At 42.1% G+C, this 18,109-nt stretch overlaps 1 protein-coding gene across 1 annotated transcript in view; it reads right to left on the bottom strand.

Annotated features, from left to right (window-relative positions):
- PLA2R1 (phospholipase A2 receptor 1) overlaps window positions 1-12,333 on the bottom strand; it is a 58,428-nt gene extending 46,095 nt beyond the window's left edge. The window contains exons 1-6 of the mRNA XM_060280151.2: window positions 12,064-12,333; window positions 7,706-8,089; window positions 5,398-5,571; window positions 3,646-3,819; window positions 1,999-2,112; window positions 846-989 (exon numbers count right to left, since the gene is read on the bottom strand). Coding sequence (XP_060136134.2) covers window positions 846-989; window positions 1,999-2,112; window positions 3,646-3,819; window positions 5,398-5,571; window positions 7,706-8,089; window positions 12,064-12,184 — 1,111 coding nt within the window. The 5' untranslated portion in view covers window positions 12,185-12,333. The remainder of the gene's footprint in view (window positions 1-845; window positions 990-1,998; window positions 2,113-3,645; window positions 3,820-5,397; window positions 5,572-7,705; window positions 8,090-12,063) is intronic.
- Window positions 12,334-18,109: the final 5,776 nt, after the last annotated feature.

The raw sequence follows: 18,109 nt of genomic DNA, 5'->3' as shown, positions 1-18,109 counted from the left end.
GGCTGGGAACTGCATCTGGCCAACTGGCCAGATCCTTATTGCCATATCTTCTCCTGTAGGCCAAATCTGACAGGTAGGCAAATTGCAAAACTGCCCTCCTGTCAATCACGTGGCATCACAATGCTGTCGCAATGTGACCTGATGCAGCCTGTACAGTTCGAAGTCAAACTGTGAGCAAAGCAGTCTGCAAAGCACAGAAGATCAATTGGTTCATCGGCACTTGTGAAGCCCAACATCGGCACAATGTGCTTCCCAAGGGCCACTCAGTTGATTGTTGGTGCTTGAGAAGCCTAGTGCAGGGACCTTTGCCGACACTGCTGATCAGTTGTATTATGTATTATTTTATCAGATGTAGGGCAAATGGGCTTGGATTGGCAGAAACGGGTGAAAGGAGAAGGCGGCAGCGGCGGCGGGGGGGGCTAAGAGGCCTGCAGACTGGAGGTTTCCCACTCCTGCACAATGAAATGATAAAAAAGGAATAAATGGGATTCTATTCTCCACTACATGCAGAAAATGTTCTTCTGAAGAGCTAATTTCTCCTCTTTAAAATCTAATGAGATAGGTACGCTTTTTGCCCTCAGAATGGTAAAAGTGGGATTGTTAAGTGTTCTATTGCCTTCAAAGCTTATATGCCAATTTACAAACAAAGGGACTCTGAACAATGATTTATACTTAAAACTACCTTTCTCCTGAATTCAATTGGCATACTTAGCACATCTTGTAATTCCCAAACACTTAAACTGCCTGAAGCCCAAGATGTGGAATACATATGTCCCCCTTATTAAAAGTAGAAAGAGATATAAAAAGCCTCACAGATCAAATTACATTGCTGGTTAGAGACTCACCAAATGCTTCGTGTTCAGTAGCATTTAAATATTTTTTGCATACATATGGTAATCCAGATTCACATGGGTAACTTTGCCAGTCCTGCTGTATTTTTGAGTTAAACACTTTGCAGCGATGTTGCCCAAGAGAGCTGTCAGAAGGATCTGCAAACAGAATATTATTTTAGTACCATGTGTACAGTACAATACAATATGCAGTGGGTATTTCATATATATCTCTGTATCTCAAAGCCAGTTCCTGACATTCTGCCACAATCAGCAAGATTCTCCAAGTCCAGAATGATGACCAAGGAACAGAACCACACTTGGGCAGGCATGATTCTCAATGGCTTTCGTTGCAAGTTTAGCCTTCCATCCAATGGTGTCCTGAAGTGGCACCACTTACTTTATCCCATATTTTATTTTTAATTGTATTGTTTTATTTTTTTTTAAGTAGAATTTACATCCAACTGTTTTCCTCCAAGGAGTTCAAGGTGGTTCTTCCCCATCTTATTTAATCCCCACAACAACCCTGTGAGGCTTCACGGCCAAGTGTGGATTTGAACCCTGGTCTCTCCCAGGTCTGACACTGGCTCTTTTTAGTTTGGTGGCTCAAAAATTCTATTCCTGGCAACTCTGAGGTCAGTGGATTAAATAACATTTTTAACTGCAACTTTTTTAAAAAGCTTTTTTTAAAAAAAAATTGTGGATGTGTTTGCTACTCTGGGCTCCTTCGAGAGAAAGGGCAGGGTATAAATTCAATCCATCTATTCATCTATCTATCCTGTAGTTTGTCCATTGCCAAACTACTGGATGGATGGATGGATGAATAGATGGACAGAATTAAGCATTCTAAAACAGTTACAGTTAAAAATGTTATGTGCTTGCCACTCTGTTATGGTATATAAAATGACAAATATTTCAGCATGAAAATTGTCTGTGCACTTCAAGGAAATCTAGCAAACACATTAAGCTTTGAGTTGTTGGATAGTAATTTATTGCATCTTTATAAACTTCTTGCATCTACCAGTAATCAGGAGACCAGAAAACTCAGTTCCTGGTCTTTCTAATGTTTAGATTGGAAAATACTATTGCCAGCTTGTATTTTGATTTCAGTTGCAATAGCCATAGAATCCTGGTGTTATAATAGAGCCAAGGAAGAGGATCTGCGTACCTGATTGCCAGTTCACAAACGCCAAGGGTGCTCCATCTGACCATTGCCAGCCAGCAGCTCCATCCAGTTGATTTAAACCTGTCCAGAGGAGAACTTCCTTTGTGCTCACCTGTTCTACAGTGTAACAAGAGATTTAGCTTGACATTCAGGTACCAGTTCAGTACTGCCGAATTTATACAGGAATTGAATACCCAAGCTGGTGGGTTACTTTCTCCACCTTCCACTAGGGAGAATGAGACATCAGCAGGAGGTACAGGTAACAGTATTCTGCATTCATTACTGCCAGAGGAAACCAGAATCATTTTCAACTCTATTGGACATGCCCAGGTATCCCAAGATGCCAAGCAGTGTAACAGGGATGAGCCCATTGATTTCAAACACTTGGATAGAGCCTCCTTGCAGTTGAAATCTCTAGGCTCCCCCCCCCTGCAAATTATCTCTCAATATATTTTTGCAATTTTCTTTCAAGATCAAATCAATATTATTTTGATTCGTTGTCCTGGGGCTCCTAAAAGGTGTGGGGCCAATAGGCCCATGCCTGCTCTGCCTGTTTGATAATATGGCACTGCCTCCTTGCCTACGTGGGACAAGTGTACAGTAGTTCCTTCTTCCTCTCATCACTCCAGTTGAACATGTACTGCTAAGCTAACCTCTCTCCTGGTATTAGTAAGTTTAGCTGCTGTCAGCCTTTCCAACCAAGGAAAGGCAAAGAGTGTGCAGGGTGAGGGTGGGATTAATAGTGGAAGGGGAAGTAGGAGCAGTCATATTGAAACTTTTAATATTATTTCATCACAAACTATAGATCCTCTTGCACACTAATGAATGTCTTCCGCCAAGTGCATGGGCTCATTCCTATTATCATGCCCCCAACATATAGGAAGACCAGGACACATCCAGTGCAGTAGACAAGGAGCAAGATGATTCCCATGTCCTATGATATGGAGCACAAAGTTCTCCATGAGTTTGTCTGCTGAACAAGGTTGTAGGAGAGGGGAATCTGGAAGGTAGGTGCAGTTTAGGGTGTTTGGGGGTGGTAGTAGGCTGGTTGAAAAAGTTTGAGAAGCACAGCTATGCCTCTTTGTGAATCACCTGTCATTCGGGAGCACACATAATGCTAAACCATAGTTTACTGCTATGTGAATGAACAACAGTGATCTTCAAGCTTGTGTACTCCCTCACCCCCTAACAGGAGATTGAAAGCATCTGTTTTCTGTTTCAAGCTAATTGTGGTTTTTCTTTATGCCTGAAAAGGACAAACTGTGGCTACTTTAAACTATGCACTGTTGAAACAAAACAGGATCAAGTTGATTCAATAAACTATGTTAAATTAATCAGAATTCTCAGTTAAGACATAACAGAAACTCCAGTTACATGAAAACAGGAAGAGGATGGTAGAGAGCAGAGGAAGGGTCATGCAATGGTTGAACATGGAAGAGAGGGGAAGGAGTATGTGAGCCCGAGGTTTGTTGCTGCTCATTCATGTAGTGTTAAACTATGGTTTCACATTACATGTGAACTGGACCAATGAATTTTGCACAAATGGGGCTAGAGCAACTAGGATGAAATGTGAAATGGACAGCTCTCCTATTCTAGCCGCTGACAGAGTCAAATGAAAGGTTTCACTCACAAACATGGTTTCAAACCTACCACTTAGACCACTAATATACTTCTGTTCTGCCATATCTGTGATGCTTAGCAAATCTGCTCCTTGTCCCTGACATGCAACACGTGCCTCGTTCCAAGAGAGAACAGAAAGAAGATTGAATTGGTAACAGATCTGAGTGTCTGCGTTCATCTCCCAAAAAATGTCACAGCCAGTCTCTGTGTGAAAAAAGAGAAAGAAATCAGTTAAAAACAGCATGATATTACAAAGCAATTAAAGAAGATAACACTCTGAGATAACAATCTAGCTTAATTAACACCAAATGAACAAATGGAACGATATTATTACAAATTACTGCTAGGACGATATTATTACAAATTCGCTTTCAATGTTCTGGTGTCAAAACTATATCAGGAAGTAGGATGCACTCTGAAATTTAAAAGGAAAAGGAAAATCAACTTCACACATAGGACTGAATCCCTCCTGTCTTGATAATGTCAGTGAGTAATACGAGTTTTAACAATTAAGCAAACAGTGATTTGAATTGGTGAGCAGGATCTAACGAAACATTTACTTCCCCATCTTTCCTTTCTCACTGTCCATTTATTGGTCTGATCTCCACTGACCAATAGACACATAAGTAGAGTTAGTAGACAGAGGTGCATATTAAGTAACATTTCTTTTGTTTAGAAGTGAATTGCTACATGATGTGGCAACTGCAGCTATGGACAATGAAACCCTCAGATTAGTAAGAACTGCAACAATAAATAAATTGATACAATTTGCAAGTACTGTAGCAGGGGACACCGTTGAAATGCAACATTTGTTTTCCTAGGGCATTTATATCCGAGGTGCACTCCAAAGCTTCTTCACTTCTTAAAAATCCTCCCCTTTCTTCTATCTTCTAGATTAAGACAGGAAAGAGACGGGAATCCTGCTGTATTTGCACATAAGGAAAACATGGTTGGTTCTTTAAAAACAACAAGTGGGAATTCCTTTTCAAAAGTTGTAACTTTCTTGCCAGGTTGTTATGGGGCTGCTAAATACTTGAACCTAAGATGTAAGGAATAGCTCTTATGATTGCATATTGATGGAAATGGTTTAGAAAATAACAAATCTCATACAAAGATAACAACAACTTCTCTCCATGTTGTCAGGAAGACTAATGAATTATTGGGAGGAGGAAGAGGAATAGAATCTGATCTGATGGAGTCAAAAGTTTATATTTTCATGTAGAATTATGGAAAATGTTTAATGAAATGAGCATGTGGTGTTGCATCGGAAGTTCATCTCCCTTGCTATGATAACAATTAAAAATATTGTATCAGCAAAAGGAAAAAGTAAGCATTGACACTTGAAAATCTTACTGATTTCAGTGGGGGAAGTGTGCACTTTTGGTTTCTTCCAGTGAAATGAATGGGATGTGCAAGTGCTTAACTTTGGCTGGATCATGTGTGAGTGTTGTCCTTGCAAGCATAGTGTAATCCAATACTCTTTCTTTGAAAGTGGCCAACTAGAGAGAGGGAGAGAAAGAAAGCAGATGAATGCTGGCGAAATTCCTCACTTTGGTTTTATGATAGTACAAGGCAGCTTTTACTAACCTGGTGCCCTTCAGTTGTTCATCCTAGCCAACAAAGCCATTGGTCATGAATAATAGGAACTGAAGTCCAAAAAGATCTGGAAGGCACCAAGTTGGCGATCCCTGCTATAAGGTATGGGACATGCTGAATGTAGCATGTAAGATGTGACTACTGTATCTTGTTATTCATTACCTGTTGAAGAACATGAGCACATACCAGAATTTGGGCAAAGTCCCCATTTTTCGTCTTGCTCATACTGACTTGTTGTGGAACACCAGGGATAGTCATCTTCTCTGGAATCTCTGATGCACTCATAGTGCCATTGATTGTTGTATTTAAATGGAAAAACACAAGGCGAGCCATGGGAATTTCCCAACAGGGTATATGTCTCTGCATGAAATAAAATACTGAGGATAAATCACTTAGAAAAAGAATATAGAAAACAATAGGAAGCCCTCTAATTTGTACTCCCCCAAATCTGGTATCACAGCAGTCCTTTGATTTGGAATAGTAATCACACTATTGAAATCAGTAGTACTTCAGAATAAATGCATTTGGGATTAGGATCGAATGTCAATAATGCAAGATTTTCATCACCAAGGCTGTGAGTTACTGTAACTATATTTATTTTTCCATTCTTCTTGATATTATAATGTAGTAGAATAGCAGAAGTGACAATGAACTGCTTCAAAAATGCATCCATTTACAATTAGAAAAGATTCTCAACTGCTGTCATTATTTTAGTTTCATGGTTTTTGATTTTTAATAGTAGCAAGACAAAATTGCAGAAAAATTATTATGTATGTGTCATGGACAAAGAATGCCAGAGTTACCTTACTAAACCAGGACATCCACTCATATTTTTATTTGGGAGCAGTAGACTTGGCCTTTTAAAATGCATTACTACAACCATCATAGGATAATTAAGGATTAGAAATTACTCCACAAGCCATCAAATCCAAATGATGCCCTTTTGTCAAGATGTCATATACAGTACTTATACCAGTGTAAATTCATTCAGCCTCCAAATTTAATGTATTTTAACATTAAAAAACAAGAGCCATCTATTTGCATTGTTTCCTTATCAAATTTATACATCTCCCCTCCGCCCTCAAACATTTGTTATGGATTATGTCTTGATAATAACAACTTGATTTGCAACAGAACATAGGAGGCAGCCTTACACAGACTCAGACCGTAAGTATTGTCTTCATTGGCCAGCAGTACCTCTCTAAGGTTTCAGACAGGGGTCTAACCCAAGCCCTACTTGGATAACTGAAGAGCTTATGCACACAAACCAAATGCTCCACCACCGAGCCATGATATTACAGCATTTTTATTCGGTCATTCATCTAGTTATAATGCATTGCAAATAGCTAAATGCTGACCCCGAGACAATAAGTATATATTTATTGTAAAACTTATACTCACAGGTGGTCTTTCTGCAACATCAGAACACGTGGTGTGTATCGAGCACAAAACTGTGCAGATTATTGATTCATAAATAGGTTTGTAATTGTGAATGCAGAATTGCAGGCTTCACACAGGAGCATGACTGGAACAAGTATCACGTAAGCCCAGTAATTGTTGGGCTTAGCCATGTGAAATAGATTGAGAATTAGGAGCATAAGCACATAGAAACTGGTGACTGTGGGAGTGCTTTGAAATTAGCAAGCTAAACAACATTTTTAGAGCACAGCTGCTTTTTTGAACTGAATTAATATTTGAGAAATGTATCACACTGATAGTCTAGAGAGAGATCGAAGCCCTTGGGAAGACAGGCGAACTAATATCAGTGTACTGGAAGAACCAAAGATCACCAGTGTTGAAGCAATGATTCTTCAATATCAACTTCGTTGGTCTAGGCATGTTGTGCGGATGCCTGATGATCGTCTTCCAAAGCAACTACTCTATTCCGAACTTAAAAATGGAAAGCGTTATGCTGGTGATCAACAAAAGAGGTTTAAAGACTGTCTCAAGGCAAATCTAAAAAATTGTAGTATAAACACTGACAATTGGGAAACACTGGCCTGCGAGCGCTCCAGTTGGAGAACAGCCTTTACCAAAGGTGTCATGGGCTTTGAAGACACTCGAACTCAGGACGCAAGGGAGAAATGTGCAAAGAGGAAGGCACGCTTGGCAAATCCACACTGTGATCAACTCCCACCTGGAAACCAATGTCCCCACTGTGGAAGGACGTGTGGATCCAGAATTGGCCTCCACAGTCACTTACGGACTCATTGTTAAAAGAGCCTAGAGAGAGAGCCCTTTGCAGCAAATCAAACTCATGGCACACATAATAACACACAAGAAACGGTCTTTGGAGTGCTTCTCCACATAATATGGGAATGGTTGGCTCAAGGTGTGTTTGCTTGCAAGCCAGACACAACAATGGCTTTCCTTAACCCATGTGATTGGATCCTGTTTCTGTTTATTTTAGTCACTTGTAAAATGCTGTTTTGAAAAAAAACTGTTACCAGTAATATTAATGGAAGCAGGTAAAGAAAGCAAATATTTATTTTACCTTTGAATGCATGTCCACAAAGATCCCCATCAAGAGACAGGAATTGTTTCCATCCATATGTTGAATTTCTTTTTGCCACAACAAATTTGCCACTCTCAAGTGCTAATTTGTACTGCGATGCACCAATCAACCCTTTTCCAAGGCAGCTCCACCACAGTGAATGCTGAGCTGAATTGCATTCAGCCATGACTAATGGCTGCTCTTGGTTGCTGATATTGAGTCCTAGACAAGTGCTTCGGCCGATGTTGAAAAGATGCTGTTTAGAACCCCATTTCCATAACATGTATTTCGAAAGCTGAGTGCAGTCTTCAAGGATGAGCTTCGATTTCTTGGCTTTAACACATGTGTTGAGGGAGTCACTTTGGATAATAAATATCCCTTTTTCTAGAACAAAAAAAGCTCCATTTCAGTTCATTACAATGAATGGATTATTATCAATAATAGTGATAAGACATACACAGTGCAATCCAATTCATGTCTACTCAGTAGTAAGCACCACGGGAGTGCAATGGGTCTTACTCCCAGTTAACTATATATAGATAGATAGATTGAATGAATGAATGCATGAAAATCCTTTACTTCCATGGACTTCCATTTCATGCGGCTCAATGTGGTGCCTTCCATAGTACTAGTTACAGGTAGTTGGCTGTGTTGGTCTGATGCAGTCAAAACAGAGTGAGGTTGATGGACTACCTGTAACTAGAACTATGGAAGGCACCACATTGAGCCGCATGAAATGAAAGTCCATCAACCTCACTCTGAGTAATACCCCTCCCTACCCTCTGACTATACATAAGGGTCTGGTGACTTCTGTTTCAGTGTATCTGAAGAAGTGTGCATGCACACAAACGCTCATACCTATGACAAACTTAGTTGGTCTCTAAGGTGCTACTGGAAGGATTTTTTCATTTTGTTTTAACTATACACCTATTAAATAGGAAACTCAATGGGGCTTCCTGTCTACTGTACTTAGGAATGCCTCCAGGCTATCACTATTTTGCAGGAGGGTTTCAAACACAGATCAGAACTTTGGATTTGTGCGATTAAAGTAAATTAAACACAGCTAATGTGGCGCTGTAGTCTAAACCACTGAGCCTAGGGCTTGCGGATCAGAAGGTTGGCAGTTCGAATCCCCGCGACGGGGTGAGCTCCCGTTGCTCGGTCCCAGCTCCTGCTCACCTAGCAGTTCAAAAGCATGTCAAAGTGCAAGTAGATAAATAGGTACTGCTCCGGCGGGAAGGTAAACGATGTTTCCTTACACTGCTCTGGTTTCATCAGAAGCGGATTAGTCATGCTGGCCACATGACCCAGAAAAACTGTCTGCGGACAAACGCCGGCTCCCTCGGCCAGTAAGGCGAGATGAGCGCCACAACCCCAGAGTCAGACTTAACTGTCAGGGGTCCTTTACCTTTATCTTTTTTAAACACAGCAAACCCACTTAAAAAGGCAGATAACTTTTTGCGTTTAGGGAAGTGATGTGGGGAAATTCATTGAAAAGTATAGGTTTAACGAATGATTAGCAGGGCAGGTGCTTCAGTCACCCCACAAACAAATTGGACTTAATGCTCACTGGAAACTAGGTAAAGGGGCCCCTGACCATTAGGTCCAGTCATGTCCGACTCTGGGGTTGTAGCGCTCATCTCGCTCTATAGGCCGAGGGAGCCGGCGTTTGTCCGCAGACAGCTTCTGGGTCATGTGGCCAGCATGACAAAGCCGCTTCTGGCGAACCAGAGCAGCGCACGGAAACGCCGTTTACCTTCCCGCTGGAGCGATCCCTATTTATCTACTTGCACTTTGATGTGCTTTCGAACTGCTAGGTTGGCAGGAGCTGGGACCGAGCAATGGGAGCTCACCCCGTTGCAGGGATTCGAACCGCCAACCTTCTGATCAGCAAGCCCTAGACTCTGTGCATTAACCCACAGCGCCACCTGGGTCCCATTGGAAACTAGATATACTCTATTGGCGGATCCCCCGCCGCCCGAGAGCTCAATAGAGCGATCGTGAGCCGGCGGGGTTGAACCGCGGGAGCCATTTTGGGCCACATCTTGCCTCCGGGAAGCGAAGCTCCGAGTCCTGACCCGGCAAGCGGCGGATTCTTCCGATTTGAAACTAAAGATTCCTAAAGAAGTAAGTGGAACTTTGATTTGGACCTTAAATTTGCTGATTGGAAAATAGGAGAGACTTTAAAGAAACGGAAGCCGGTCTCTTCCTAATGGGAAACTGGGAGGCGTTTGGAAAAAAAAATCCTAAGCCGAATAACAAAAGAATTTGAAACTGTGGATCCGAGAGGGAAAAAAGACTTTTTGGAACCATCTCAGCCCCTGAGTCCGGCACCCCTTGAGGTACAGCGGTATTAAAGGGAAGAGCGTTTTGACAGCTGTCAAAAGCTGTCAAACTGTCAAAAGACCGGGTGGATTGATTGCACTGCTGTGAACAGGAAAAATTGTTTGGAATTGTCAAAGAATTACTTAAATTGGAAGTAAGAATGGATTTGGGACTGAGTTAAGAACTAAGAAAAAGAACAGCCAAAATGGAGTCGATCGTCTGAGAAAGGAATTTTCCAGTACCCATTGTTCCCTACACCCTGTTTATCTGCGGTTACGAGAGGTATGAAAACAAAACTTTCTCGAGCCTTCCAGGAGACTGTGCTGAACTACTTGCTGTCATGGGAAGATTTTTACAAGGAACGGCAACATCCCAGCTCACCACCAGTTGAGATTGAAGTCCAAGTCCAGGACTTAGAGGTTAATTCAAATTTGGAGATTATTGACTCTGAGACTGTGGGTGATAAGAAACAATTTGAAGAGGACTTGGACTATGACAAATTTGTTTGGGATGAAGCAAAAGATGACCTCCAAAAGGGAGAAAAACAAGCAGAACAAGAAGATGAGAGACAAAGGGACTTAAAGTCTAATGGAATTGAAGATCCTGGAAGGGTTAAAATGTGGAGTGGGGTTTTTGTGGGATGGGAAGGACAGGGGCAAAGGGGGGCAAAGGTCTGGAGATGGATTTGGGAAAGAATGGGTGTGGGGTAAAAACTTTAGTTAAAAGGTATTGTTTTGGTCTCTGAAAGACGGTTTTCGAAATCTTGGCTTGACAATGGAAACGCTGAACCAATTGGGGGAAAAAGACTTGGGGAGAGGAAATGGAATGCAAAAAAGAAAGGGAAAAAAAAGTTATGTTTCCTTAAGGGAGTATAAGAATGGTTGGGAAAGAATTTTTAAGTGATTGTAAATTATTGCAGGTTAAGTGAGGTGTTTAGGCAGAAAGCTGCCCACCCTCCTCTTCTTATTCTGAGGCACTCAGTGGCAGGGGGTGCCCAGATGGGTGAGGAGGAAATGGAACCTTGGAAGTGCTGTTACCCTGCAGGTACCTCTTGTGGCAGGAGGGGACCTGTGGGGGGACAGCATGAAAAAGGAGGAGGATTGAGTTAATATTATAAGATTAAGATTTGAAACTGAGTTGGAAAATTCGCCACAAGTAATCAGTTTTTGTTGGAAAACCATTAGGAAGACCACCGAGGGAGTCGCAATTAAGATGTTAAAATAATAAGAACTGGGAAGTTTGAATTCTTCCCAATTTTTTTTCTTCTGTTTTTTCTTTTGTTCTTTCTTTCTTTCTTTCTCTTTTAGGTTTGTTAATATGATTATGAAAGAGTTGGGGGATGCAGACCCCCATAACTCTTCCCTACCTGTTCTCTCAGTGGCAGGGGGGGGATATGGGGGGAGGAGGGAGGGGGGAAGCAGAACTCAATTCATAATTGGACCCCTTTGATTCTTAAAGCACACGGGTCCTACTGGTGGCAGAAGTGGACCGGTGTGTGGAGGGAAAACGAAGGGACAGTGTTATACTGTATGTTTTGTTTTGTAAAATCAATAAAAATTTCTTAAAAAAAAAAAGGAAACTAGATATACTCTAATCATCAGTGCACGAAGAAGTCAGGATGAATGATTGTTGCTTGGAGGAGCCCTAAGCCTATTTAGGATTGCAGGCCAACAGCGCAATCCTAGCCATCCCTACCCAGAAGTAAGCCCTATCGAATTCAGTGGGTTTATTCCTAGATTGGGCAGCTGCAGTGCAACCCAAGTTATTTATAATGACAGTGCCACTTAAGCACGATGCCAAGCGTGCAGCGGCCCCCCTGGACTGGAAAATTAACCCCATGGGAACTTGACGGCTGACTCGCTGTGATAATAGCTGGAAGGGAATCAAAGGGGAGAGAGAGAGGAGAAAGAGAGAGGAGAGAGAGAGGAGAGAGAGGAGACGCGCAGAAAAGAGCCGCCGCTTTCCATTCAGCGCCGTCCAAGGCAACTGCACTTTCCCAACAAAAACCCGGCCGCTCCGTCCAGCTGACTTACTCCAAAAGTAGGGCACTTGGTCGCGCGTCAAAGCGGCGAGCTCCTCTTCAGCCAAGCTGGAGCGAACTATCAGCATGGAGCAAGTCCAGAGGAGATGCAGCAGGGACTTGGCACGAGACATTTCCGCCGCGTTTTAAGAGAGGGGAAAACCTTCCCGCGGAGTTGGCAGGAGAAGGACAGCCCCCGTCCGGGAGAGCATGAATGGGGAGCGAGGGGAGGGAGAGCAGCTGCTTCTGTGGAGCTGAGCGGGAAGCGCCTCCCGCCCTTTCCGCCCGAGGGAGAAAAAACTCCGCAATTTCTTCTCTCTTGTTGCTGCAAGTTCCTCTCTCCCCTCCTGAGGGGAGGCGGATGTCAAGGAACCAGGCCGTGACCACGGCAGAAAGAAACAGGCAGGCCCTGCGGGGCGCTAAATAAACAAACCACCTTTATGTTGGCTGGCAGAAGTAGCTAGAAAAATGGGGGAGAGGCCACTCTGGTTGGCGGTGTTTTCCAAACGACGTGCTCCTCCTGGTTGGGTTGTGGGGACGTTGCACTCGGACGCTTCTGCGCCGCAGTTCATTGCGGCTTTGGCCTTGCTGGCGCGCGCAAGAGTTTGGCTTGCCATGCCAGTACAGTAGCAACGGGAGTTTGCTCAACCCACATACTGTAGCGACAGGCTGGTGACGTGATGGAACGTAGGCTTAGCAGCTTGTCATTTGCAAAGCTAGCCCAGGGAGGAGGACAAGCATCTGAGCAAGAATCCTGCCCCTCAACCATCTCCGGCGAAATTCCAGCTGTGAAGTTCTGCTGTCAGCGCTGGGCAGCAAGACCCATATGCGGAGATTGCTGCCTAAACAAAGGGCAACTTTCTTTGGCTCTTCTTATACCCAGGTGGCGCTGTGGTTAAACCACTGAGCCTAGGGCTTGCTGATGAGAAGGTCGGCGGTTCGAATCCCTGTGACGGGGTGAGCTCCCGTTGCTTGGTCCCAGCTCCTGCCAACCTAGCAGTTCGAAAGCACGTCAAAATGCAAGTAGATAAATAGGAACCGCTACAGCGGGAAGGTAAACGGCGTTTCCATGTGCTGCTCTGGTTTGCCAGAAGCGGCTTTGTCATGCTGGCCACATGACCTGGAAGCTATACGCCGGCTCCCTTGGTCAATAATGCGAGATGAGCGCGCAACCCCAGAGTCGGTCACGACTGGACCTAATGGTCAGGGGTCCCTTTACCTTTTTATACAGCCTTTAGTATCACTGGCGCCAACTAGTGACATTAACTAGGAACCGCTCCTACTTTAAAAGCTACCAGATCACATGTATCCCTGGGGCACATGTATTCAGGGGCCAATTTGTTTATTTATTTATTCGGCAGATTTATAGATTCCTCATTTCAAGGTGGATAATTGTGTTTCCTAGAAATGTAGGAATCTGCCGTATAACTGGCCCATGCCATGGCTCTTCCTATCCGAGTCTCTGGCTAGTGGCATTTTATATAGTTTGTAGAAGAATAGTAACAAAATCCTGTTGAATTCCATGGGACAAGCACCTAGGATTGCAGCCAGGTAAATAGCTAGGTGGCACTGGACTTAGTAACAAGGTGGAGTCAGGAGTTCCCATCTACTGTTCTCAAATACTGATGTGCATTCTATGGGAACTTCCAGATTTGTATTTTTGGGTGGGATTCAGCCACATCCCTGAACATTGGTCATTTTTTAAATAAAAAAATATTTTTATTAAAGATTTTCATGAAATACAAAAGAACGTGCAATCTCTTTTTTTCTGTTCAGATTGTACAGTCCAGGCATCCCCAAACTTTGGCCCTCCAGATGTTTTGGACTACAATTCCCATCTTCCCCGACCACTGGACCTGTTAGCTAGGGATCATGGGAGTTGTAGGCCAAAACATCTGGAGGGCCGCAGTTTGGGGATGCCTGGTATAGTCTTTTGGTTACATTCAGTGTAGGCCATGTTGACTGATGGTAGTTGGAGTCCTGTAATCCTGGAGGTCTCTGCCATGGGTGGCTTTTACTTATTATTTATAAATTTATATACTAATGGCATTATAAGCAAGTTTTGGCAAATAACTTTCTCAAATATATTAATGTTTATATATACATCTCAGTATTAATAAATTTAAACGGCAGCACTAATACACATGTATAGGTTTGGGCTGTAAAGTGGTAGCTGCAGCAAGTGGCCTGCCATGCTAGTCTGGTTCCCCTACAGATGCCAGATTTACAGCACAACCCAGACCATGTCATTGATTTCAATGAAGCTTTCTTGCAGATAAGTGGGGTTAGACTTGCAGCGTAGAACCACCACTGACAATGGGTTTTGAGACACATTTACTTGGTAAATAAGCCCCACTGACTTTAACAGGGCTTACAGGGATGAATGGGCAGCAGGTGTAAGTGGATTATTCAACGGTTAGGGAAATAACAGAAAAAAAACCTGCTTCTATGTTTAGTCCAAATGATATTTTGATACCCAAAATTGATTCTTGGAAAGCAAAAATTATAAAAGATGTGTATTAGCATTTCTCATAGGCATGCTTAGTATCACAACCAGGCAGCTCCCAATGTTTTGTGCCACAACGGTTAAAGCGCATTCATTCCTTGGCAAGTTGTGCAGGGATAGATTTCATTTGATTCACATACCAGACCCATCTGCTTCCATTGATCATTGCAGCTAAGAAAAGAAGGGCATTTCACCCTCACCCCAGCAAAATGGACCACATTGTTGGAAAGGAAACTGCATATATTTGCTCACCAGAAGTCACTGTGAAGAACTAGTTCTAGTCCACATATATCATTAAAAAAATATGGCAACATGTGAAAAGTAGTGTTCTAAATAATAGAACAGATGCTCTAGATGCAAGTTGCATAGCACAGCAGGAGCTTTCTGTGTTCATATTAATTGATTACTATCAAAGTCATTTGACCAGTGGGGTCTCATAAAAAAGAAAGATATAATAAACACAATATACAGAAGTGCTTAGAATTCTAACAAGGAAAACCACAAAACTAAAAATAGACTTTTGCCTAAAGGAGCTTGCTACAATTTAGAGGTTACATCTTTGGAGACAGAAGCAACCAAATCCCCAGGTTTTAGAGGCCCATCCAGAACCTTTTGAACTTTCCATAAAGCTTTGTGAGAAACATCCAACACCAGAGGTGGATTTAGGACAGTGTGAGTGTTGCACTGGGCATGCAACTGAGGAGGGCGCCTTCTCAAAGCCTAATAAGCACTTGCACAGCTTCTGGAAGGTGGTGTGAGGGTTTGGATAGAGTCCTCCTGCCTCCTTTTCAAAGCCGGCCAAGTGCTTACCAAAGAGTAACTTGCAGTAAAATATTTTAAAGCGTTTTTTTTTAAAGAGGGAGAGGGAGAGGGAGAGGGGGAGAGAAGATTGTTGTGGGAGGAAAAAAGAGAGCCAGCCAAAGTTACAACTTTTAAAACCAGCAACTTTGAGCCTCTGGGAAACTTTCTTGACAATCTTCTCTAATGGGAAAAGCCTTTTATTTGCTTGCCAACCTTAAGGCTCCAGCTCTTACCAAAAAGGAAGTTTAGGCTTGCAGATCAATAGAATGTGCTAAAAGAGGGAACAGGGATTCCCATGACAAGTGCTTGAACAGCACATGTAAGCCAGTAGTGAGGCTATGTGGTCACTGTGTGGGCTTGGGCAATGGAACTTCCCCTCCCTCTCTTTCATCCCCAGTGCACCTCTCCCAAAATTTGCTGCAGAGATTTGGGGCAACTCCCAGAGCAGGGTTTGGGTTTTGGGGGGGGGAGGTTGAGGAAGGAGGGGGAGAGGAGAGAGTTGTTCCACTTGTGCATTGAATCTGTGGAAAACAACCCAGTGACCATATCCAACGTTAGGCCTTCTCAAAATAGACCTTTTGAATGTGGATTTAATTCTATCAATTTCAATTGGTTTACTCTAAGTATGATAAACATTGGCTACCACCCTATGTAAGTAATCCAAAACAATGCACTTTTTTCTGACTCTGACTATACTTTTATCCTTGCAGATAAAAAAAATGTATCTGGGTATGCTTCATAGCTTAGAAGCACACTCCGATACAATTTTTTTAAAAAATCTGTAAGGGTGAAACAAGCCCACACAGATCAAGGATTCTTCCCTTACCGTTCAGTATAGTCATAGTTAGAAAAACTTCCAAATTTGTGAAAGTCTTTGGCAAGCTTTTGCTTTTTTATTATGCCTGGCATGTATAATCATGGTTCTTTTAAAGATATCTATCCATCTTTGCCAATTGGTGACAAAATGTTAAGACAGCGGAAAGATTTCCAAGTATGGACCATTTTCTGGAAATATAGAAAATGAAGATTTAGAGAGAGGTTGATTGTAGGCAGGTTCTGCTATAAATTACAGACCACGGATAGCCACTATAGAGCTAAATCAATTCCAGCTTTCATACCCCACTGTGAAATATAAGCAGACATTCCCATGGTGTGCTTGAGAAGTATGATAGAGTGGCAATATAGCCCCTGTCAAAGACAGAGAAGGAATGTGCTCTTCATCACAGCAGGATATTAGCAAGAAGGATAAATATATACTGTATATGAATTTATATTAGGGAAGAAAAATGAGAACCTACAGAGAAAAACCCTGCAATTTTTCCAATATTTTACAACAGTGTAGAAGAAAAATAATTATAATGCATATGTCTTCTCTATCCAACAATTACACATAATTGTGTAATAACCTGGAAAAGCAAGTTGACTACAAAAGACTACATTTATCTGAAAGTTCTTCATAAAGCAGATGCAAAAATGAGCAGTAATGCTGGAGTTAGAGCAATGTTTTAGAAAGTTGCAGCACCAACAATATCTATGTCCAGAATTTGACCTGGGGTTACATAGGTATCACTATTAATTTTGCCCAAAGTAATCAATAATGTAAGCTCTTGGACAAAATAGGTTGGGGGAAGAAAAGCAAAGCAAAAGCACTGTAGGAAAGCAAATGGAGGTCTATGGGGATTGCTGGGGATAATTGAACTCTTTAAAGCAATTTGAAAACTTCCAGAATTGGCAATCTAAGCATTGTAAAACAATGCAATCTTCCCTCTTCACAAAATGTTTAATAAACTTGCACCTGCAAATAAGATGGAGTGACTTTACTTGAAAGGGAGTAGAGGGGTAATTAGTACCGGTATATCATATAAACTTTGTAATATTATGCTTATGTGGCAAAAATATCTGGTCTGAACCAGATAGCCCGAGTTGTGATATTCTATGTGTGATGGGATGCCAGAAGATGCATCCAGAATGGTCATGTAATATGGCTGTCCCTTGCAGAGAACTTTATGCCTGAAATCCTGATTTGTGCAATCTTTTAATCCACATTCGATGGAAAAGAATAATGCAGACCTGCTTGGCCCATGACAAGGCTCAGCATTAGGCACCTTCAGCATTTACATTGCAGAGTGTATGGGTTCATGCCCACTCTTCTGTAGAGGTGACACAAGTCATTTTGATTTATATCTGATTAAGTCTGAGATTCCGAAACTGTGGTCCATAAACTAGCTTAATTCAGATGTTCTGTGGTGAGTTCATGCCTAAATGCCACTGACAGACTTGCCCTCTGTGAATCTGTCTAAGCCTCATCCTTTTAGACCATTGGCCATCACCACATCCTATGGTGAAGAATCCCTTATATTATGTGTTGTGGGAATTATGTTATGCTTTCCCATGCTTCAGGAAAATCCAGGTGGGCATGTTAATTCAAGTGATGGTGGCAATACACACATGTAATTAAATATATATGATACTGCATAGGGATCCAAAGCCCTTTCTTGAAAGTCAGTGTGATGTGTGGTGGCCCTGAGATAAACATTGTGAAATTGTGACACCCACCCACCCGAGCTACTTACAAAACAGCAGGAATCCATACCAAATGTTGTGACACATGGCACACACAGATTATAATCTTTATGGGTCATTACCATGCCCAGGATATTTGACTTGTTATAGAATCTGAAAATCTGTGCAAAAGTGCTTGATTAGAACAATTCTGCTTACATATTAACATTTTAAAAAGAAAAGAAAAACT

This window comes from Zootoca vivipara, chromosome 1, assembly GCF_965207765.1.
Source record: "Zootoca vivipara chromosome 1, rZooViv2.hap1.1, whole genome shotgun sequence".
NCBI classification, from domain to species: Eukaryota; Metazoa; Chordata; class Lepidosauria; order Squamata; family Lacertidae; genus Zootoca; species Zootoca vivipara.
Note: the sequence above shows the minus strand (reverse complement) of the source record. Positions and strands in the feature narration are given on the sequence as shown.